General features: G+C 41.9%; 1 protein-coding gene across 1 annotated transcript; it reads left to right on the top strand.

Moving 5' to 3' along the window:
• Positions 1-2199: 2199 nt before the first annotated feature.
• KBTBD7 (kelch repeat and BTB domain containing 7) lies at positions 2200-6611 on the top strand. The gene has a single exon (XM_020879768.2). It carries the CDS (start codon positions 2993-2995, stop codon positions 5030-5032), a length of 2040 nt encoding a protein of 679 aa, XP_020735427.1. The 5' UTR covers positions 2200-2992; the 3' UTR covers positions 5033-6611.
• Positions 6612-23822: the final 17211 nt, after the last annotated feature.

Genomic DNA, 23822 nt, shown 5'->3' with positions numbered 1-23822 from the left:
GATTCATCAGAACTTATTTTCACTGTTCTGGAACTTCACATAAATGGTCATAGAGCATATACTCCCTGTATATCTAGTTTCTTCTGTTCAAAATTTTTGATATTCAATTTATAATTGCAGGTATCAGATTGTTTCTTTTTATTTCTGAGTAGTATTGCACTGTATGAATATACCACAATTTATTTCTTTCATTCTATTGATGCATATTTGGATTATTCCCAGTTTTGACTATTATGGATAAAGCTTCTATTAACATCTTTGGACAAGTCATTTTAAAAAAAAATAACTTCATTTATTTATTTTTGGCTGTGCTGGGTCTTCGTGCTGAGTGGGCTTTTCTAGTTTCAGCAAGTGGAAGCAAGTTGCGGTGCTCAGACTTCTCTTGTTGCAGAGCACGGGCCCTCGGGTGCTTGGACTTCAGTAGTTGTGACTCCTGGGCTCTAGAGCACAGGCTCAGTAGTTGGGGCTCCTGGTCTTAGTTGCTTTGCTGCGTGTGCAGGGATCGAACTCATGTCTCCCACATTGGCAGGTGGATTCTTTACCACTGAGCCACCAGGGAACCCCTGCACAAGTCTCTGTAGACATGTTTTAATTTCTCTTGGGCAGATGCATAGGTGTGAAATTGTTGGGCATTTAACATTCAAAGAAACTACTGAACAGGTTTTAAAAGTGCATATATCAATTTATAGTCATAGTATTAATATATGAGGGTTCCAATGGCTCCTTATTATTACCAACATTTAAATTGTTGACCTTTTAAAAAAAATTTTTAATTGAAGGATAATCACCCTACATACAATGTTTTTGTTGGTTAGTATTGTTGACCTTTATTTTTAATATTATTGATCTTAAGTTTAGTCATTCTAGTGGGTGTGCAGTGTTTTCTCATTGTGACTTTAATTTGCATTCATCTGATGATGAACAACATTGAATGTTGAACAGCTTTTCATATGTTTATTGAGTATAATATGTATTACAGATAATTTTTCCTAGTCTCTGACTTGCATTTTTATTTTTTCACTGCTTTTTGATGGGCAAAGCTATAATCTTTTTTTTTTTTTTTTTTTTTAGAAAAAAAAAACCTTTTCTTTTTACTTATTGAGCACAGAGTAGTCAAATTCAGAGACCTGAAGTAGAATGGGAGTTACCAGGGATTTGGGGGAGGAAGACAGAGACATTATGAATGGGGACAAAGTTGCAGTTTTGCAAGATATAAACAGTTGGATGGTAGTGATGGTGGCACAACAAGGTGAAATACTTAATGCCAAAGCAATGAAAAATTTAAAAATTGTTAAAATGGTAGCCTTTATGTAAAGTATATTTTATAGACATTAAAAATTGTTTTAATTGCTTTTTTCCCAGCTGGTGTTAGTGCAGGAGGGAAAGCAATCATTGTTACTAATAACTTAATTCTCTCTGGTGTACCTGAAAGACACCCAAGGAAGGCACAGAAGAGATATTGGGGCCCAGAGCCCCACTTAGTTTAATGTCTCTATCCTGGAGTGTTTCCATTAGACCCTCATCAGTTAATCAGAAAAGAAAGACAGTTTGACTAAGAGTTATTCTTTTGTGTGTTATTCACCTATTCAGGTACTAATACTAAAGATTTAATTCACTAGGTTATGGTAACACATGGCAGGCAAACTAGCCACAGGAGCAGACTAATTTTTAAATAAAAGTTCTCTAAACCCCTAACTTAACTTAAAAAAATCTAAGCACTTGATTTTAAATATTTAAATGTTGATCTGTCATATATAAATACTTTTGTACAGCATAAACTACTATATTATTTCAAGGAATATGTGAGCAGGTATGAATACCATGTTTTGAGGATCTTGGGTTTTTGTGCAATACAAGGTATGTTTGTTTAAATATTTTAATTTAGAACTCTTCTTTGGAACTTCTTAGTAAAGACAGTTATAGAATCTTCAACTGATTTTTGGAAAGGATGCAAAAGAAGAAATATGAGTAACCCTCTTATTAAGAAGTTATGAAAATAATTTTGCTCCCTGGTTGATGAAGTGTTGATTAGGTGAGATGTCAACATATCTGTGAATGTGCCTGATTTGCCCATGTAAGACCATCAGAAATGCTGCTCTCTAGGATCTCATCTTTGTCTAAGAGATCCCAGTGGACCTACATATCATTTACTACTGAAAATACCGTAATACTCTTCAGAACCTTTGAAAAGAAGCAACAGTAAACACTGGAAGTTTTCTGTGTAGAAATTGCTCATGGTTTCGAATAAGTGGATGCCTCATTTTTCATAAGTTCTAAATGAAAAGCCAACAATTACTCAATGTTTGTATTTTAGTCACGGTGTAAACAATTATTGATCTAATCAACAAGTATTTATTGAAGCATTCTATGTCCTATGAAATTTAGATCATTCCATTCTCCCAGAATCCTATGAAATACTATTATCCCCAATTTCCAGACTGGGAAAAGTTCTGACAGAAAAGTTACACAACTAATGAATATTAAAACGGGACTTCCACTCTACACTTCAAACCCACAGCTCTAAACCATTAAATCTGGAATAAACGCTTGCTGATTCTGTTAAAGCCTTAGACCCCCAGAAGCCTCGCGATACTACTGGAACTACTGATTCCAACATGCACAGCGGCTCCTGTGAGGCAGCCTAAGCCGCAGAGTCTGCGGGGTCCCGGCATGCCTCGAGGCGCGAAAGGCAACCTGGGAGCCGTAGTTCTCCTGGGCACCTACCGGTATTGCCAGCGCGGCGGTGGCGGATCGCTTGGTTCCAGTTTGCAGGTCCTGTGAGGGCGAGCTGAGGCGGAGAAAGGGCGTGGAACTGGAACCGGGTGAGTCAGGCACTGTCTACGCGATAAAGGGAGGCGGCACCGCGGAGCAGGGCTGACTTAAATCAGCGCGGCAGTCTTCTCAGGGACGTAGTGGTCTCGGCGTCAGCGAAAAGAGCGAGGAGGCGCCAGAGCCCGATTCTCGTCCTTCGCTCCCCGCCGCCCTCTCCACCATGCAGTCCCGGGAAGAAGCTCCGCGCTCTCGCCGCCTCGCCAGTCCCCGCGGCGGGAGGCGTCCCAAGAGGATTTCCAAGCCCTCGGTTTCGGCCTTTTTCACGGGCCCGGAGGAGCTGAAGGACACGGGCCATTCTGCAGCCCTGCTGGCCCAGCTCAAGTCCTTTTACGACGCGCGGCTGCTCTGCGATGTGACCATCGAGGTGGTCACCCCCGGCAGCGGGCCCGGCACGGGCCGCCTTTTTTCCTGCAACCGTAACGTGCTGGCGGCCGCGTGTCCCTACTTCAAGAGCATGTTCACCGGCGGCATGTACGAGAGCCATCAGACGAACGTGACCATGCACGACGTGGACGCCGAGTCCTTCGAGGTGCTGGTCGAGTACTGCTACACTGGTCGCGTGTCATTAAGTGAGGCCAACGTGCAGCGCCTTTACGCGGCCTCCGACATGCTGCAGCTGGAGTACGTGCGGGAAGCCTGTGCCTCCTTCCTAGCCCGCCGCCTGGATCTGGCCAACTGCACGGCCATCCTCAAGTTCGCTGACGCCTTCGACCATCACAAGCTGCGGTCACAGGCCCAGTCGTTTATAGCCCACAACTTCAAGCAGCTCAGCCGTATGGGTTCGATTCGGGAAGAGTCCCTGGCAGATCTGACCCTGGCCCAGCTGCTAGCTGTCCTGCGCCTGGACAGTCTAGACATCGAGAGTGAGCGGACCGTGTGTCACGTGGCGGTGCAGTGGTTGGAGGCGGCTCCCAAGGAGAGGGGTCCCAGCGCGGCAGAAGTCTTCAAGTGTGTGCGCTGGACCCACTTCTCTGACGAAGATCGGGGCTACCTGGAAGAGCTGCTGACCAAGCCCATTGTGAAGAAGTATTGTCTAGACCTTGTCGAAGGGGCCCGGCAGATGCGATACGGTGACACGCTGTGCAAGTCTCTGGTGCCCAAGCCAGAGAGCAGCGGCGGCAGCTCTGTTGTGTCCATAGCAGAAAATCCACCCCAGAGGCTGGGTGTGTGTGCCAAGGAGATGGTGATCTTCTTTGGCCATCCCAGAGACCCCTTCCTCTGCTATGACCCCTACTCGGGGGACATTTACACGATGCCATCGCCTTTGACCAGTTTGGCTCACACTAAGACTGTCACCTCTTCAGCTGTCTGTGTCTCTCCAGATCATGACATCTATCTGGCCGCCCAGCCCAGGAAGGACCTCTGGGTGTATAAGCCAGCCCAGAATAGTTGGCAGCAGCTTGCTGACCGCCTGCTCTGCCGGGAGGGCATGGATGTGGCGTACCTCAACGGCTACATCTACATCCTGGGTGGGCGGGACCCCATTACTGGAGTGAAATTAAAGGAGGTGGAGTGCTACAGTGTCCAGAGGAACCAGTGGGCCCTAGTGGCCCCTGTCCCACATTCCTTCTATTCCTTTGAACTCATAGTGGTTCAGAACTATCTTTATGCTGTGAACAGTAAGCGCATGCTCTGCTATGATCCTAGCCATAATATGTGGCTGAACTGTGCTTCTCTTAAACGGAGTGACTTTCAGGAAGCCTGTGTCTTCAACGATGAGATCTATTGCATCTGTGACATCCCAGTCATGAAGGTGTATAACCCAGCCAGGGGAGAATGGAGGCGTATTAGTAATATTCCCCTGGACTCAGAGACACACAACTACCAGATTGTCAATCATGGCCAAAAGCTGCTCCTCATCACTTCTACAACCCCTCAATGGAAAAAAAACCGGGTAACTGTGTATGAATATGATACAAGGGAAGACCAGTGGATTAATATAGGGACCATGTTAGGTCTTCTACAGTTTGACTCTGGCTTCATTTGCCTCTGTGCTCGTGTTTATCCTTCCTGCCTTGAACCTGGTCAGAGTTTCATCACTGAGGAAGATGATGCACGGAGTGAGTCTAGTACTGAATGGGACTTAGATGGGTTCAGTGAACTGGACTCTGAGTCGGGAAGTTCAAGTTCTTTTTCTGATGATGAAGTCTGGGTACAGGTAGCCCCTCAGCGAAATGCACAGGATCAGGGTTCTTTGTAAATATTTTGAAATACTAAGATGTTTCTATTGCTATGAATATATCTTAAAAAGATGTCCTTTCCTTTTCTGGGGAAAAAGAAGTTTGATTAGGATTGCAGATTTGGTTTAGAAAGGGTAATGTTTGAATTGCTAATGTAATGTTACAAAATGTAAACAGTCCATGAAATCAGCTATATAATAATTTACTGTGCTGAAAGTCAAGATTAAAATATGCAAAAAAAAAAAAAATGAACCATGTAATTGATTAGAATGCTTGCTGGTTTTTTCCCGTGTTCAAGAATTTGTTGCACTAGTGAATTGTTTTCATTAATTACACAGTTTATATTTTGATTATCTAATTTAGTCTTCTGTTCATTTTTAAATTCTGTTTAGTGTTGTGGGGGAAAAGTTAGCTTTTTCATTTTTGTGTAGAAAATTGGACTGGAAATTGTTGGCAGGGTTTCGAAGATTTATATCTTCCTTCTGAATAATGAAAGTAGTAAATTTCTCAAATTCTCACATAGTCAGTTTTTAGTATTCTAAGTTTAGTATAGTTTGTTAAAATTTCATTTGGTTTTCTTCTGCAAAGACAAACAATTGGACATATAATTGAGGTTATTAAAGAGTGATTTCATTCTGATAATGGACAGAATGGTCTTAAGCACTCACAAAAAGTAAGAAAAAAAAAATCAGGATTCCACTGTCTTAAAAAAAATTTTTCCTTTTTATTTTTGGAATATAAAATGTGTACTTGCTATAAATGTGACCATTTTTCTGTCTTAAAAAGTATCCATTCTAGTAGTACCACTATTTAGACCCTTCTAAACCAAAAACAATAGATAACTTGCCGTATTTTTTCATCTATATCTGATACATGTTTCACTGAATCAGAGGAACAGTTGTTTTTTTCACTGGACGTGGGATTGGATAATGTAAAGTTTTAATCCATTGGTCATGCCTTGTCTTAAAAAGTTTATATGCTTTCCTACAACATTTTGGCATATAGTTTTGGTGTTTGTCTTAGAGAATTCTTTGGCAGGAAGTGATTTTTGTGAGGTGATATGGCTTTGAAGATATGTATAAGCTAAAAACAGTATTTTATTGAGATCAGTAGTAGTTATTGTGTCTATCAACTCTAAAATCAAGTGCCAGAAGAGAACTTTAAAATTTTAAGCTGTGTATAAAATTGTTTTATGTAGCATTGAAATTTTCTGTCAGTTTTGTAAGTCACTGTAAATGATTATCAGCTTGAAGGTATTTTTATATTAAAAGTTGACAAATAACATAAGTGGGTGATGACATTTGGGGCCAAAAGTAAGAGTATGTTTCCTCTAAAATACTTCCCTAAGCAGTGGTGTACCTGGTTATTTTATTTATTTGTATCTCTCCTATATTTCTCTGTGAACCATGCTCCAGTCTGATTTTTGTTTTTTTCGTTTTATGTCACCATAATAAGGGAAGATCTAGAAATAGAGACTTAAGTTGCACAAATTTGATAACTGTTAAATACGAGAACATATAGGTGCTTACTTTTTGAGGGTCTGTTAATACATATGGTTATCACAATACATATACATGATAAATAGTGTATATGTACAAATGCTTGTGGTCTATAAATTTTTTTATACTGACTTAGTTTATCTTCTTGAATCATTGTTCAATAACATACTAATTCCTCTTCTATATTTATTCTCTAGTGACCAAATGCTGACATTTCTTTTCACCCAGGCAGAGTACTGAGGAGTGTATTCTGGAGAACAGAATTTTGAAACTAAGAAAAGGGAGGGAGAGAGAAAATGGTTTAAAAAAGCCAAATACACGAATAATGTTTTCTTAGCCATTTCAATGGGCCACTGGAAGAATCTACAGGAGGTTCCTGTCTAACATTATTTAGTGAAATAAGATTCTTACTCGAGCAGCATATATTCCTTCACAACAGCAAATGGTGCTCTCGTTTTTGTTCCATAGAGGGATGTCAACAAGCACTGCTCTTAACATGGAAAACTCTTATCTTAATTGTATTTTTTGGCCAACTTTTCTTCATCAGTAACTTCTTGTTGACAGTTTTTTGTTCTGTAAGATCGAAATAGAAACAAGCTGTTCACAACCACATTATCCATCTACAGAATTCAGGTGTGCAACCAGTTGATAAGAGACATTCTCTCATGTGTCATTCTCGTCCTCTGAGTTAGGTATAAGCTAATTAGTAGTAAAATATTGGTTTACAAAGAACTTTTCTTAGAAAAGATTTTGGTTTCATAATATGTTTGTGAATTAAGGATAGATGTTAACCTTTTTTTTTTTTTAATAGATAAGTGATTTGTACATGGTTAGTTACAAATAAAACTGGCACTAGAACCCCAGGCCTTCTGACCTCTTGATTTAGTTTGTGCTAAATATACAAAACCCTTGCTTATATAGTGACACAACAATCAGAGCAGTGTTGAAATCTCTTCATCACAGGAAAGCTCCTTTGTCTTGGTTTTACAATTAATTGACACAGATTTTAGCAAATGCTTAATATAATGTCATTGGATTACTCTTTGTAAAACTTAAGAATGATCTTATTTTTTGTATCTATCTGCCTGTAGTCTGAAAAGCTCAGAGAACCCAAATTATTTCAAATAATTTAAATATTCAAATGGTTAGCATTGGTATTTTCAAAAGGACAAAAAAAGGGGGGGGGAACTAATTTAGTAAACAGTTTGGGTTTAGTATTAAATTTAAATTATAATTTCCTTTTATATCCTCCAGTTGAGCAGTTTTTTTTGTGTGTGTGTTTTTTTTAACCCTGTTTCATACCTGAATCTTATTGATAATCTGATGAAATCTTTTGACCCATTCCCCAGAAAAATGTACATGTTTATGTTTTCATAATTTCAAAGGTGTTAGACATTTCTGCAGTTCATTTGCACACCCGGGGTAAGAACACTTAACAGTCCCAAGAACACTTTTACAAAAAAGGAATTAGCATTTTGCAAGAGACATATTGCTCAAATGTTTGTGAGGGGGGAAGGGCATTATTAAAATAGAGCTTAAAGAAATCATATGCATTTTCCACCTGAAAGGGTTCTGAGTATCAGAACAAAGACAAAATTGACATTTGGTGAATTTCAAATTTCCTCATGATGTTACGCCTGAGAACAGTTAAGTAACTAAATGTAAGTGACTTAAAGAAATGGGTCAGATGAGCTAATGTATATGAAACTTTGACATGTGATATGATTATTGTCTAAAGTGAAAGTGAAGTCTCTTTGAGACCCCATGGACTAGCCTACCAGTCTCCTCCGTCTGTGGGATTTTCCAGGCAAGAGTATTGGAGTGGGTTGCCATTTCCTTCTCCAGGAGATCTTCCCAACCCAGGGATCGAACCCGGGTCTCCCTTATTGTAGGCAGACACTTTACTGTCTGAGCCACAAGGGAAGTCCAGGAATTAGGTTCAAAGTAAATTATAGGTTCCAGGTGTTTCAAACTTGATATCACAGCTCTTTATTAGGTATCTAAATTACAAGAGTTCTTTATCTCATAATGACCAGGTAAACAGGTGCTTGGAAAGGGCGTCTACCCATAAGGAATTTATTTAAGGTATCATTTAAAAATATAAATTCGCTATTCACTGGTACTTAAACTAGAAACCAGTATTTTGCCTGATGTCATTTTCACCAATTTATGCTGAAATGAGGAAAATAGGTAAAACAATAAGTTGTAAACTTAAAAGTATTTAATTGAATTTTTTTTTAATGTTCATGAATTAAAAATATAAAAAGCTTGCAGTTCTATGTCAGTCCCCTAAACGTGAAAAGAAAGTTAACTTGTCTTTGAAATCCTAAAGTCTATCACTTGCTTCTTGGCTGTTTTACTTTACTCAGTCCTCTCATTTGATCTCTCTTATTCGTGCTTAAGAGTGTCAGCATCTTTTCATCATAACATTAAGGGAATATTTATTATAGCAAATATGATAGAGCAGGAATGTATAGGAAGCAAAGTTGTTTATATAAAATATGGCTAACTAGCAATTCTAAGAGCATTTAGTGATAAACTTTTTTAGAACCATAGAGATTGATAAATGTATACAAATAAAAATGTTAACAAAGCAAAGCAAGATACAGTGTTCACAGAAGTTGCCAAGTCTTCCAGTACCAGATAGACAATACATCCTGTCAGTTCAGTTCAATTCAGTCTCTCAGTCTTGTCCAACTCTTTGCAACCCCATGGACTGGAGCACGCCAGACCTCCCTGTCCATCACCAACTCCCAGAGTTTACCCAAACTCATGTCCATTGAGTTGATAATGCCATCCAACCATCTCATCCTCTGTCGTCCCTTTCTCCTCCTGCCCTCAATCTTTCCCAGCATCAGGGTTTTTCCAGTGAGTCAGCTCTTCCCATCAGGTGGCCAAAGTACTGGAGTTTCAGCTTTAGCATCAGTCCTTCCAGTGAATATTCAGGACTGGTTTCTTTTAGGATGGACTGGTTTGATCTCCTTGCAGTCCAAGGGACTCTTAAGAGTTTTCTTTAACAACCCTGGGGGTGGGGAGAGGTGGCAAACTAATTTCTGGGGAAATTAGCAAATAGCAGTGGCTGTCACTTCAAGGCACAGCCTGATCTAGTCTCAGTATCCTTATGGCTTTCTTTGTACAGAGAAGGTATCATGGGGCCATGTTTTCCTCTCACTTTATACTTCATTTAGGGATCTATGTGTGGTTTGTTCAACAGAGACCCTATAGTTTTGAGGGTTTTTAAAGATTTTCTTTTTATGTGGACCATTTTTAAAGTCTTTACTGAATTTGTCACAATGTTGTTTCTGTTTGACATTTTTGGGTTTTGGGCCTCAAGGCATGTGGGGTCTTAGCTCCCCAACAAGTGATTGAACCTGCACCCCCTGCATTGGAGGTTTGAGAATTAAAAGTTGAGAATTTTTAAGTAGGGACTTGACAGTTGAATCTGTTTTGTTGAGAATCCTCTCCTGGAGATATTGACAGTGCAAGGCAGAGGGGCAAGACCAGTTAAACGAGGGCAGATGGAGTCCAGACGGTGAGACCGAGGTAGGAGACAGATGGGCTCCTGGGCCAGACGGCTGGTGTTTATCAAGTGGAGTAAAAGTCAAGCTTCGTTCTCACCCAGACACTCCAAGGACAAAGCTAGTGGCAAGAGCTAAGCACTGCTTAAGTAAAGAGATAAAGTGCCCGCTCCTGAGATCGAGGAAAACTTCCCTGCCTGCACATGTGCAGAAAGGCTCCTTGGGGGTTGAAAAGGGAGAGAGCCCCACCCCATAATAAGTGTGGATAGGCACCCACTATCCATCTTAGCGAAACATTGCTCATGCATCTTGGGTAGGGTCCTAGGACAAATGAGGTGCTGAGAAAGAAACTAGATAGTTGGCCAAATGTAAACAAAGACCCAGAAGAACTGCCCTGTATAAGTGTTTGAAATTGCCTTCTGACTACCGCACTCTTGGTTCAGGACTCCGCACTCCTCTCTGGGTGTGTGTCTCTGCCTGGTTTCTGAATGACTGTTCCTCCTCACTCCGGATGCCTGCCTTCCCCTCCAGGTGTGTCTCCCTACTTTGACTTGCTGGGCTCCTCCTCATTAGAGGGGATGCCCATACCTTTTCTCTCTGGGTGTGTATTTCTTGCTCTTTTCTGTCTTAAATAAACTGTTTCTCTGTGTACTCTCCCAGATGTTATGCTGTCTCTAACAATAAACTTTGTTCCTATTACAGTTTTTGCCTCCTTGAAACATTCTTATTGTCAAATGGGGTAAAGAGCCAGGGCCACTTTGCTTCTAGCTTCTAGCCTCTAGTGATCTGTTGGCTAGGATTCCTCGTTTGCATCCAGGCTTCCCAGGTGGCTCAGTGGTAATCAATCCGCCTGCTAATGCAGGACACACAAGAAACACGGGTTCGATCCCTGGGCTGGGAAGATGCCCTGGAGTAGAAAATGGCAAACTACTCCAGTATTATTGCCTGGAAAGTTCCATGGATAGAGGAGCCTGGTGGGGTACAGTCCTTGGGATTGCTGAGCACAGCACACACACCCAGTTCAGTTCAGTCGCTCAGTCGTGTCTGACTCTTTGCGACCCATGAACTGCAGCACGCCAGGCCTCCCTGTCCATCACCAACCCCCGGAGTCCACCCAAACCCATGTCCAGTGAGTTGGTGATGCCATCCAACCATCTCATCCTCTGTTGCCCCCTTCTCCTCCCACCTTCAATCTTTCCCAGCATCACGGTCTTTTCAAATAAGTCAGCTCTTCGCATCAGGTGGCCAAAGTATTGGAGTTTCAGCTTCAGCATCAGGCCTTCCAATGGATATTCAGGACTGATCTCCTTTAGGATGGACTGGTTGGATCTCCTTGCAGTCCAAGGGACTCTCAAGAGTCTTCTCCAACACCACAGTTCAAAAGCATCAATTCTTCGGCACTCAGCCTTCTTTGTAGTACAACTCTCACATCCATACATAACCACTGGAAAAACCATAGCCTTGACTAGATGGATCTTTGCTGACAAAGTAATGTCTCTGCTTTTTAATATGCTATCTAGGTTGATCATAACTTTCCTTCCAAGGAGTAAGCATCTTTTAATTTCATGGCTGCTATCACCATCTGCTGTGATTTTGGAGCCCAGAAAAATAAAGTCAGCCACTGTTTCCCCATCTATTTGCCATGAAGTGATAGGACCAGATGTCATGATCTTAGTTTTATGAATGTTGAGTTTTAAGTCAACTTTTTCACTCTCCTCTTTCACTTTCATCAAGAGGCTCTTTAGTTCCTCTTCACTTTCTGCCATAAGGGTGGTGTCATCTGCATATCTGAGGTTATTGATTTTTCTCCTGGCAATCTTGATTCCAGCTTATGCTTCCTCCAGCCCAGCGTTTCTCATGATGTACTCTGCATATAAGTTAAATAAGCAGGGTGACAATATACAGCCTTGACGTACTCCTTTTCCTATTTGGAACCAGTCTGTTGTTCCATGTCCAGTTCTAACTGTTGCTTCCTGACCTGTATACAGGTTTCTCAAGAGGCAGGTCAGGTGGTCTGGTATTCCCATCTCTTTCAGAATTTTCCACAATTTACTGTGATCCACACAGTCGAAGGCTTTGGCATAGTCAATAAAGCAGAAACAGATGTTTTTCTGGACCTCTCTTGCTTTTTTGATGATCCAGTGGATTTTGGCAATTTGATCTCTGGTTCCTCTGCCTTTTCTAAATATTTAGCATGATGTGGAATTTAACTTTTGGTTGTGAATTTACTATAGGAGTGTTAGGGAGATTTGAAATGACCATCAGAGTAACAAAGTTCGCATGTTGTGAATTGTCTACACTTGAATACAGGAAGCCTGGCACATCTATATTAAAATCTATTTGTTTACTCATCTATTTAATAACAGAAACCCTGAGTTTTAGCTGGAGCTATACTATCCCCCTAATGATATTTCTCAGGTAAACATGTGGCTGGATATGGTGATATGATGAAATTCTCCCCTGTAGAAAAATGGCAAAAGTGGTGTAAACGCGCTTTAAAAAGGAATTTTTTGCTCTCCATTTCCTCTCTTTGCCCATCCCTGCAGGCTGCAACATAGATGTAACCCTGGTGGGTGTGCTCCATCCATGAGAATGAAGACAACTCACTCATTAGGAGCTGTGAGGACAATGCTGAATGAATCCAGGCTCATGAAGAACCTCAGTGGGCCAGACCCACCCTGCCAACACTTCATAGCTCACTTCTGGGTTGAATGGAGAGAAATCAGTCTCTGCCTTACATCTTAGGGCCTCTTTTGTATAGAAGTTTGGCCTGTACCCTCACATGATATGCAAGCCTTTCCTTTCTCAGATCCCTCACCTCTAAACATACAATTATAGATTCAGCTCTTATGCCTGGCCCTTCCTCATCAAGCCCACAACAACTGTGCTGGGAGAGACAGTAGTGAGCAGGAATTGAATCTGGGTTGGGTACAGTGGAAACAGTGGCTGACTATTTTTCTGGGCTCCAAAATCACAGCAGATGGTGACTGCAGCCATGAAATTAAAAGACGCTTACTCCTTGGAAGGGAAGTTATGACCAAACTAGACAGCATATTGAAAAGCAGAGACATTACTCTGTCAGCAAAGGTCCATCTAGTCAAGGCTATGGTTTTTCCAGTGGTCACGTATGGATGTGAGAGTTGGACTATAAAGAAAGTTGAGTGCCGAAGAATTGATGCTTTTGAACTGTGGTGTTGGAGAAGACTCTTGAGAGTCCCTTGGACTGCAAGGAGATCCAACCAGTCCATCCTAAAGGAGATCAGTCCTGGGTGTTCATTGGAAGGACTGATGTTGAAGCTGAAACTCCAATACTTTGGCCACCTGATGCGAAGAGCTGACTTATTTGAAAAGACCGTGATGCTGGGAAAGATTGAAAATGGGAGGAGAAGGGGGCGACAGAGGATGAGATGGTTGGATGGCATCAACGACTCAATGGACATGGGTTTGGGTAAATTCTGGGAGCTGGTGATGGACAGGGAGGCCTGGCGTGCTGCAGTTCATGGGGTTGCAAAGAGTCAGACATGACTGAGCAACTGAACTGAACTGAATGCTGAATAATGGCAAAATTTTTTTCACAAACAAATACATCATTGAATGCCTTTAACACACACAGACACATACGAATGCTTGTCACATCCTCGCCCTTGAGTCCTATCTCATTTCAAGTATTCCTAGACATGACAGAACTTAAGCCTCCAGAGTTAGGTTCCTCTGCCTAAATGCCTAAGCTCTTTTCCAATCCCTTCCTCCTCTGGGAACTTACCAGTGTATTCCTCTTACTCATCTCATACAACACTCTCACTATTAGAAAAGAGAGGAAAAAGAGAATGAACTGAGTTTGAGAATACTGGAGTCAGGTCCGATTCGGAGACACCAGGGGATGATGTGGTGTCCCTTGGGCACCTCTGAGCCCCGCTGTAACTAGGATGGGCACTCTCAGGCAGCGGTCATAGGACATGCTGTTTTTCTGCCTTAGGGCTTTCTCTGAAGGCTCATTCTCCGGGCAGTGCTCCTGCAACCAGAGCAAAGGACAAGGGAGGTTAACGCCCTCAGGGTAGTCCTCACGCAGTGAAGGATGGATATCAGTAGATATATGCCTCAGTAGCCCAACTTTAAGAAAAGGACAATTTGGAAATGCATTCTGTGTGGATCCTCAGAGGGCGCCCTGCTGGACCCAGCCCCAGTCTCCCACAGCAGTGATCAACTCAGTAACACATCTTCCCTGTGTCACTTTCAGGGTATGGTCAACCATGTCACATCACAGAAATCTGATTAGGCTGTTAGAATGTCACTGGTGCTGTTTTGACTTCCCAGGAGGCTCAGCAGTAAAGAAGCCACCTGCCAATATAGGAGACGCAAGATATGCAGGTTCATTCCCTAGGTTGGGAAGCTCCCCTGGAGTAGGAAGTGGCAACCTGCTCCAGTATTCTTGCCTGGAAAATTCCATGGACAGAAGAGCCTGGCGGGCTATAGTCCAATTGGGTTTGTTGGATACCATTGAAGCGACTGAGCACACACACACACATTACCTCCTTAATACTTATTTACTTTATAACTGGAAATTTATACTTTTGAACTGCCTTCATCCAATTTCCCCACCCCCTACTCCCTGCCTCTGTTAACCACAAATCTGATCTCTTTTTCTATGAGTTTGTTTTTGAGTTATAATTGACCTACACCACCATGTAAGTTCCTGTTAGTTTCTATTACTTAGGGATTCTCAGGTGGCTCAGTGGTAAAGAATCTGCCCGCCAGTGCAAGCGACACAGGAGATGCAGGTTCAATCCTTGGGTCAGAAAGATCCCTTGGAGAAGGAAATGACAACCCACTCAAGTATTTTCGCCTGGAAAATCCGATGGACAGAGGTGCCTGGCGGGCTATAGTCCGTGGGGCTCCAAAGAGTTGGACACAACTGAGCATGCACACGTATACATATGTATATAACATAGTATTGTTCGAAACCGGGCTTCCATGGTGGCTCAGATGGGAATGAATCCGCCTGCAATGTGGGAGATCTGGGTTCAATCCCTGGGTTGGTAAGATCTCTGGAGAAGGGAACGGCTACCCACTCCAGTATTCTGGAAAATTCCATGGGCAGAGGAGTCTGGAAGGTAGAGTTCATGGGGTCACAGAGAGTCAGACACAACTGAATGCCTTTCACTTTCACTTGTTTGAAATCAGGAAATGTGCTTAAGACACTCACAAAAATTAACTTAAAATGGATTAAAGAGTTAACCATAAGATCTAATACCATAAAACTCCTAGAATAAAGCATTGGGACAATTTCCTTGACATTGGTCTTGACAATGATATATTTGAATATGAAACCAAGAGCGCAAAAGAAAAAAAAATCAAATTATACAGCAAAAGAAACAATTAACAGTATGAAAAGACAATCTACAGAGTGGGAGAAAATGTTTGCAAGTCATATATGGATAAAGGGTTAATACATAAAATATATCAAGAACTCGTACGACTTGATAACAAAACACAATCTGATTCAAAAGTGAGCAGAGGACCTGAATCAATATTTTTCTAAAGAAGACATGCAAATGGCCAACAGATACAAGAAAAGATGCTAATTACCAGGGAAGTACAAATCAAGAACCACAATAGGATATCACTTCACATCTGTTAGAATGGCCATTGTCAAGAAGACAAGATATAACAAGTGTTGGCAAGGATGTGGGGAAAGAGAGCCCTTGTATCCTGTTGGTGGGAACATAAATTGGTTCTGGACTATGGAAAACAGTATGGAGCGTCCTCAAAAAAAAAAAATTATAATAGAGCTACCATATGATCCAGCAATTCCCCTTTTTGGTATATATCCAAAGGAAATGGAAATAGGATATTGAAAGTGTATGTACAATCCTGTGTTTATTATATAGCATTATTCACAATAGCCAACATATGGAAACAACCCAAGTGTCCTTCAGTGAAAAAACGGGTAAAGAAGATGTGATTGATACATATCTATACAATGGAATATTATTCAGCCATGAGAGGGAAGGAAATCGTGCTATTTGTGACAACATGGATGGACCTTGAGGGTCTTATGCTAAGTGAGATAAGCCAGACAGAGCCTACCAAATATAGTATGGGATCACTTGTCACTTAAATGTTGAATCTAAAAAAGGCAAACTGGTATAGAGCAGAATGGTGGCTACCAGCAATGGAAAACGGGGGAATTGGATGTTCCTAAAGGGTATAAAGTTGCAACTTCCCTAGCCTTTTTTATAAGGTAAAACTGAGGTAACGGTTAGCATCATTTTGATGAACTCATACAAATATCTCTAAAACAAGAATTCCTCTAAATATGTAATTTCTCTAGATTCCTCTAAGTATGTATATTCCTCATTTACTTGCTTAACTATGAAGCCATAAGTAAAAGCCCAAGATATGCCCCAGGTCATTAGGTGAGAAAAGGGTCACTACTGTTCTACTGATTTGAATGAGCACCGTGGTAACCCTAGCGTGGCCTCATAGGGTCAGACACTCTCCTACCTGATATGAAAGAGGGGCTAGTGATGCAAGCCTGATTTCTACTCAAAGAAAAGTCTTTCCCTCCTCCCCCACTTTCCTTTGATTACACAATCGTAGCCCACTTAATTCTTGGGGGAGAGCTCCATTGCCTGCTCACTTGCATCTCTCACAAGTATCCTATACTAATAAACCTGCTACTTGCCTGTCACTTTACCTCTCGTTGAATTCATCCTGCGCTGAGACAGAAAGAACCTGAGCCTCAGTAGGTCGGCACTAGCTACATGTGTGCTAAGTAGCCTCAGGCGTGTCCGACTCTTTGCGACCCCGTGGACTGTAGCCTGCCAGGCTCCTCTGTCCATAGGATTCTCCAGGCAAGAGTACTGGAGCGGGTTGCCATTTCCTACTTCAGGGGGTCTCCCTGACCCAGGGCTAGAACTTACATCTCTTATGTCTCCTGCACTGGCAGGTGGGTTCTTTATCACTGGGAAGTCCAGGCACCAGGTGAGTGATTCTAAGTAAAAGACCGTGGGTTCATTCCCAATTAAGGTTTTGACTGGCTTCAAATCCCAGCATGTGGGTTCAAGCCCCAATCTGAGGCGCACTATTTCACAACCAAGAAACTGACACTGGTACATATCATTGACATTCATATAATACCACTTTTAGCCTAAGGGTGGGAGTTCCCTGGAGAAAGAGAATCAGGCATGGCTTTCTTGACAGATTAGAGGTTGTTTTTGGCTTAAACCATCTTGTGATCCAAACCTGGCCACAGTGCTTGACTTTTGAATGGGTCTCAGTAATTAACAATCTTAAGGGGACAAAAGTATGCAGAAACAAACAACTGCTATTAGGCAGAACAAGTAACAATAGCAAAAATAATGTATCTGTGGTGAAGACTCCCCAGTTCTGTTTCAATGGTAAAGATCAGCCTGAAGCACTCAACCACCAGATAACTGGAACCTAAGGGTGATGGTGTCGGTCTTTTCTGACCCTCAACTGAACTTCAATCAAGTAAACACTGTACTTTGTTGACTTCCCAAGCCTCTTCATGAATGTGCATGTACCCTTAGCTTAAAAATCCCCCAAACTTGCTGTTGAGGGAGACACTGCTTTGGGAAGGATCCCCAGTGTTCTCCTTCCTTGCTGCTAGTGATAAATTCTTCCTTCTGATGCCAAAAGCTTGACCTCTGTGCACTGGTGCTGAATCAAATCTCAGAGACAGAGTTTTGGGTGAAGCAGAAAGAATATCTTTACTGCTTTGCCAGGCAAAGGGGCCACATGCTCTCAAAATTGTGTATCCCAATCCAGGAGGATTTAGTGGAGAGTTTTATAGCAATGGTTCCAGGTGAGGGGGAGGTTACTGATAAGGATCAGAGTATGTGCAGGGCCTGCAGCCCTTTAATCTGGCCTCAGGTGGTCTCCTGATGAGCTTCTGTGGTTCTCAATGTTTTTAAACTGTAACCTCTCTGGAATGAAGAGTTCTTCATCAAGTAGTTAACATCTTCATTTATCGGGGGCTTTAGTTCTGCAGAAGAGCTCAAAGATATTGCTACGCAGACCCCTTGAGGCAGAGAACCCTGTCCCAAGACTCCTCCCTGGTCTTTACATCCCCTCTCTTCTCTAATTGGCAACTATTTGAATCTGCCCTTTGGAACTCAGGGAAGGTTATAGAGTCTGAAACCTATCTCCTACAAGCAAGAGACGAGGACAGAGAGAAGCTTTACGCCCAGGAGCCCCACAGGGTCTTGCCTGGTTCACGCCTGGTCTCTGCTCTTGGTTGTGTCTTTTGACTTGACACCTACCAAGAGGTGAACCCAGTTCTCAGGTAACGTTACTTTTACGTGCATGAATTTGTGTGTGTGTGTTTAATTCATGAAATTAGACTACACGTGCAATTAAGATACCAATCAGTTTTATTGCAAATATCCCTCATATGATGCTTTTATAACCACAACTTTTTCTCTCCTCATTTCTCTGACCTTTTCCACCCAGAGTCTGTAATCCATCTCTCTAATTTTTTAACGTAAAGAATGGTACGTAAATGAAATCATATGATCTGTAACCGTTCAAGGTCATTTCTTTTATCACTCAGCATAATTCTCTTGAGATTTATCCCAGCTCTCTTGTGTGTCGGTGATTCATTGCAGGGAGTGTGTGTGTGTGTCTTTGTGTGTGTGCTCAGCGCTCAGTTGTATCCAACTCTTTGCGACCCCATGGACTGTAGCCCGCAAGGCTCCTCTGTCCATGGAATTTTCCAGGCAAGAATAGTGGAGTGGGTTGCATTCCAAACGGTTTAGTAACAATCCCACCCTACCCCAAAATCTGTTTCTCCATAAAAGCAATGAGAACACAGCAAAAACTCTCAATTAACAGCAAAAACGCTGGAAATTAAAGGCTTGCAACATTCCGAGAAGTGTTTGTTCAAGAAAAACAGCTGAATATTGGTAAGAACAGTGAGCCTTGTGATTTTCTTACCATGCCCTTCACCCATGCCTCTGTCAGCTGAAGAAAAATGCACAACTTCAAAGTTATGAGTTAGGAATCTTACTAAAAAAGACTCTAGCCTGGGAGGCAGTGTTTCAGATAGCTCTGAGGAACTGCTCCAGAGAGCTTGGAGAGGAGCCAGGATATATATGAGATTTTTTTCTGGAAAAAAAAAATGTGGTTGCACATCAAAAGATTACTGATAATCAGAAAAAAATATCATATCTCCAGTTAATGATTTTAGTGCTTTTCTAGGTATGGGAATATACAAGAATCTGGGCTCCTTGGAATTATTCCTTAGAATCTAATTCTTAACTATCTAGGGCCAGTATCCAAGCAGAATGCCTCATGTTTTTTTCTGTCTTCAACTCCTGTCCGAGTGCAGTCAGTAGGCGACGGTAGTAGCTAATGTCTTGATCCTTGTAGAACTGGAAAGGCAGGCAGCATTGTTTGTTTGCGGTGCTCCCTGTTGGTCTGAATTAGACCCAAATTTGGGAGGAGTTTGATGATCCATTTGTTCCATAGTGCTAGGATGTCTCGTTCCTAGGTCACAAGATTTCATTGTTAGGCCACTCAGTGTGCTGTTTTTGGATTAGACCTAACTGGTTACCTATAATCCTCTGGATCATCTGTGTTACTAGTCTCTTATGATCCCAGAAATGATTTCCCTTGTTGTTTCTTCCATATCTGCACTTGCACTATTACAATTATTCCATATAGTTAAATAAGTGATCAATTGCCTCAAAATTGCCATCAGTTGCCCAAATTGCCTCAATTAGCCATTGTTCATTTTGTCAGAGGCCTGGTGGCACATACTGCAAGAGACAGCAATCTTATAAAATAGACAGGATATAAGTCATATCAGCTCAGTTCAGTTCAGTCGCTCAGTCGTGTCTGACTCTTTGTGACCCCATGGGCTGCAGCACTCCAGGCCTCCCTATCCATCAGCAACTCCTGGAGTTTACTTAAACTCATGTCCACTGAGTCGGTGATGCCATCCAACCATCTCATCCTCTGTCTTCCCCTTCTCCTCCCGCCTTCAATCTTTCCCAGCAAAAGGGTCTTTCCCAATGAGTCAGTTCTTCACATCAGGTGGCCAAAGTATTGGAGTTTCAGATTCAGTATCAATCCTTCCAATGAATATTCAGAACTGATTTCCTTCAGGATGGACTGGTTGGATCTCCTTGCAGTCCAAGGGACTCTCAAGAGTCTTCAACACCATAGTTCAAGAGCATCAATTTTTCGGCACTCAGCTTTCTTAACAGTCCAACTCTCACATCCATACATGACCACTGGAAAAACCACAGCCTTGACTAGACGGACTTTTGTTGGCAAAGTAATGTCTCTGCTTTTCAGTATGCTGTCTAGGTAGGTCATAACTTTCCTTCCAAGGAGTAAGCATCTTTTAATTTCATGGCTGCAATCACCATCTACAGTGATTTTGGAGCCCAAAAACATAAAGTCTGATCCTGTTTCCACTGTCTCCCCATCTATTTGCCATGAAGTGATGGGATCAGATGCCATAATCTTAGTTTTCTGAATGTTGAGCTTTAGTCAGCTTTTTCACTCTCTTCTTTCACTTTCATCAAGAGGCTCTTTAGTTCCTCTTCACTTTCTGCCATAAGGGTGGTGTCATCTGCATATCTGAGGTTATTGATATTTCTCCCAGCAATCTTGATTCCAGCTTGTGCTTCCTCCAGCCCAGCGTTTCTCATGATGTGCTCTGCATACAAGTTAAATAAGCAGGGTGACAATATATAGCCTTGACGTACTCCTTTTCCTATTTGGAACCAGTCTGTTGTTCCATGTCCAGTTCTAACTTGCTTCTTGACCTGCATACAGGTTTCTCAAGAGGCAGGTCATGTGGTCTGGTATTCCCATCTCTTTTGGAATTTTCCACAGTTTATTGTGATCCACACAGTCGAAGGCTTTGGCATAGTCAATAAAGCAGAAATAGTTGTTTTTCTGGAACTCTCTTGCGGTATTGATGATCCAGCACATGTTGGCAATTTGATATCTTTTTCCTCTGCCTTTTCTAAAACCAAATTGAACATCTGGAAGTTCACGGTTCATGTATTGCTGAGGCCTGGCTTGGAGGATTTTGAGCATTACTTTGCTAGTGTGTGAGATGAGTGCAATTGTGTGGTAGTTTGAGCATTCTTTGGCATTGCCTTTATTTGGGATTGGAATGAAAACTGACCTTTTCCAGTCTTGTGGCCACTGCTGAGTTTTCCAAATTTGCTGGCATATTGAGTGCAGCATTTTCACAGCGTCATCTTTCAGGATTTGAAATAGCTCAACTGGAATTCCATCACCTCCACTAGCTTTGTTCATAGTGATGCTTCCTAAGGCCCACTTGACTTCAGATTCCAGGATGTCTGGCTCTAGGTGAGTGATCACACCATGGTGATTATCTGGGTCATGAAGATCTTTTTTGTACAGTTCTTCTGTGTATTCTTGCCACCTCTTCTTAATATCTTCTGCTTCTGTTCGGTCCATACCATTTCTATCCTTTATCGAACCCGTCTTTGCATGAAGTGTTCCCTTGATATCTCTAATTTTCTTGAAGAGATCTCTAGGGTTTCCCAGTCTATTGTTTTCCTCTATTTCTTTGCATTAACCCCTGAGGAAGGCTTTCTTATCTCTCCTTGCTATTCTTTGGAACTCTGCATTCAAATGGGAATATCTTTCATTTTCTCCTTGTTTTTCGCTTCTCTTCTTTTCACAGCTTTTTGTAAGGCCTCCTCAGATAACCATTTTGCCTTTTTGCATTTCTTTTCCATGGGGATGCTCTTGATCCCTGTATCCTGTACAATGTCACGAACCTCCGTCCATAGTTCATCAGGCATTCTATCAGATCTAGTCCCTTAAATCTATTCCTCACTTCCACTGTATAGTCATAAGGGATTTGATTTAGGTCATACCTGAATGGCCTAGTGGTTTTCCCTACTTTCTTCAATTTAAGTCTGAATTTGGCAATAAGGAGTTCATGATCTGAGCCACAGTCAGCTCCTGGTCTTGTTTTTGCTGACTGTATAGAGCTTCTCCATCTTTGGCTGCAAAGAATATAATCAATCTGATTTCGGTGTTGACCATCTGCTGATGTCCATGTGTAGAGTCTTCTCTTGTGTTATTGGAAGAGGGTGTTTGCTATGACCAGTGCGTTCTCTTGGCAAAATTCTATTAGCCTTTGCCCTTCTTCATTCCATACTCCAAGGCCAAATTTGCCTGTTACTTCAGGTATTTCGTGACTTCCTTCTTTTGCATTCTAGTCCCCTATAATGAAAAGGACATCTTTTTTGGGTGTTAGTTCTAAGAGGTCTCGTCGGTCTTCATGGAACCGTTCAACTTCAGCTTCTTCAGCGTTACTGGCTGGGGCTTAGGCTTGGATTACCGTGATATTGAATGGTTTGCCTTGGAAATGAACAGAGATCATTCTGTCATTTTGAGATTGCATCCAAGTACTGCATTTTGGACTCTTTTGTTGACCATGATGGCTACTCCATTTCTTCTAAGGGATTCCTGCCCACAGTAGTAGATATAATGGTCATCTGAGTTAAATTCACCCATTACAGTCCATTTTAGTTTGCTGATTCCTAGAATGTCGACATTCACTCTTGTTATCTTCTGTTTGACCACTTCCAATTTGCCTTGATTCATGGACCTAACATTCCAGGTTCCTATGCAATATTGCTCTTTACAGCATCGGACCTTGCTTCTCTCACCAGTCACATCCACAACTGGGTATTGTTTTTGCTTTGGTGCCATCCCTTCATTCTTTCTGGAGTTATTTCTCCACTGAGCTCCAATATTGGGCACCTACCGACCTGGGGATTTCCTCTTTCTGTATCCTATCATTTTGCCTTTTCATACTGTTCATGGGGTTCTCAAGGCAAGAATACTGAAGTGGTTTGCCATTCCCTTCTCCAGTGGACCACATTCTGTCCGACCTCTCCACCATGACCCGTCTGTCTTGGGTGACCCCACACGGCATGGCTTAGTGTAATTGAGTTAGACAAGACTGTGGTCCGTGTGATCAGATTGGCTAGTTTTCTGTGATTATAGCTGCTAAATGGTTGTAATATAGATTTCTTGGTCTATCAGGCTCATATTAATAGTGAATTTGCCAACAGAAAAAGAGACTCAGATGCATGGAACAGACTTGTGGACTCTGGGAGAAGGCGAGGGTGGGATGTTTCAGGAGAACAGCATTGAAACATGTGTATTATCTAGGGTGAAACGGATAACCAGCTCAGGTTGGGTACATGAGACAAGTGCTCGGGCCTGGTGCACTGGGAAGACCCAGAGGGATCGGGTGGAGAGGGAGGTGGGAGGGGGGACTGGGATGGGGAATACATGTAAATCCATGGCTAATTCATATCAATGTATAACAAAAACTACTGTAATGATGTAAAGTAATTAGCCTCCAACTAATAAAAATTAAAAAAAAAAAAAAAAAAAATAGTGAATTTGCCAGAGTCATATCTGAATTGGCACGCACGTGACCTTGATTCTAAGGGAATCCTGGAATACCCCTTCCTGTCCATCCTGGTGGAAGTCAGAGCCATAGATTGGTCCTGCAAAACCACTGATTTCTGTTAGGTCCTACCCAATATATTCTTAGTCACCTGATCCAATTTGTGTCATAACAATTGCTATCTTTAAAGGAAATAATATATTGGCATTTTCTTAAGGCACCCAGCTTAATTTTATAGTTATTATTAGGCTGATAATCTTTAGTATGATTTAATTATTCCCAACATGGGAGGCCCTTAAATGACCACAGCCTGGTGTTAACCATATAAATCCTTCCCATAACTGAGGGA

The sequence above is a fragment of the Odocoileus virginianus genome, chromosome 8 (genome assembly GCF_023699985.2).
Source record: "Odocoileus virginianus isolate 20LAN1187 ecotype Illinois chromosome 8, Ovbor_1.2, whole genome shotgun sequence".
NCBI lineage: Eukaryota > Metazoa > Chordata > Mammalia > Artiodactyla > Cervidae > Odocoileus > Odocoileus virginianus.
This window is presented reverse-complemented; position numbering and strand designations above follow the sequence as displayed.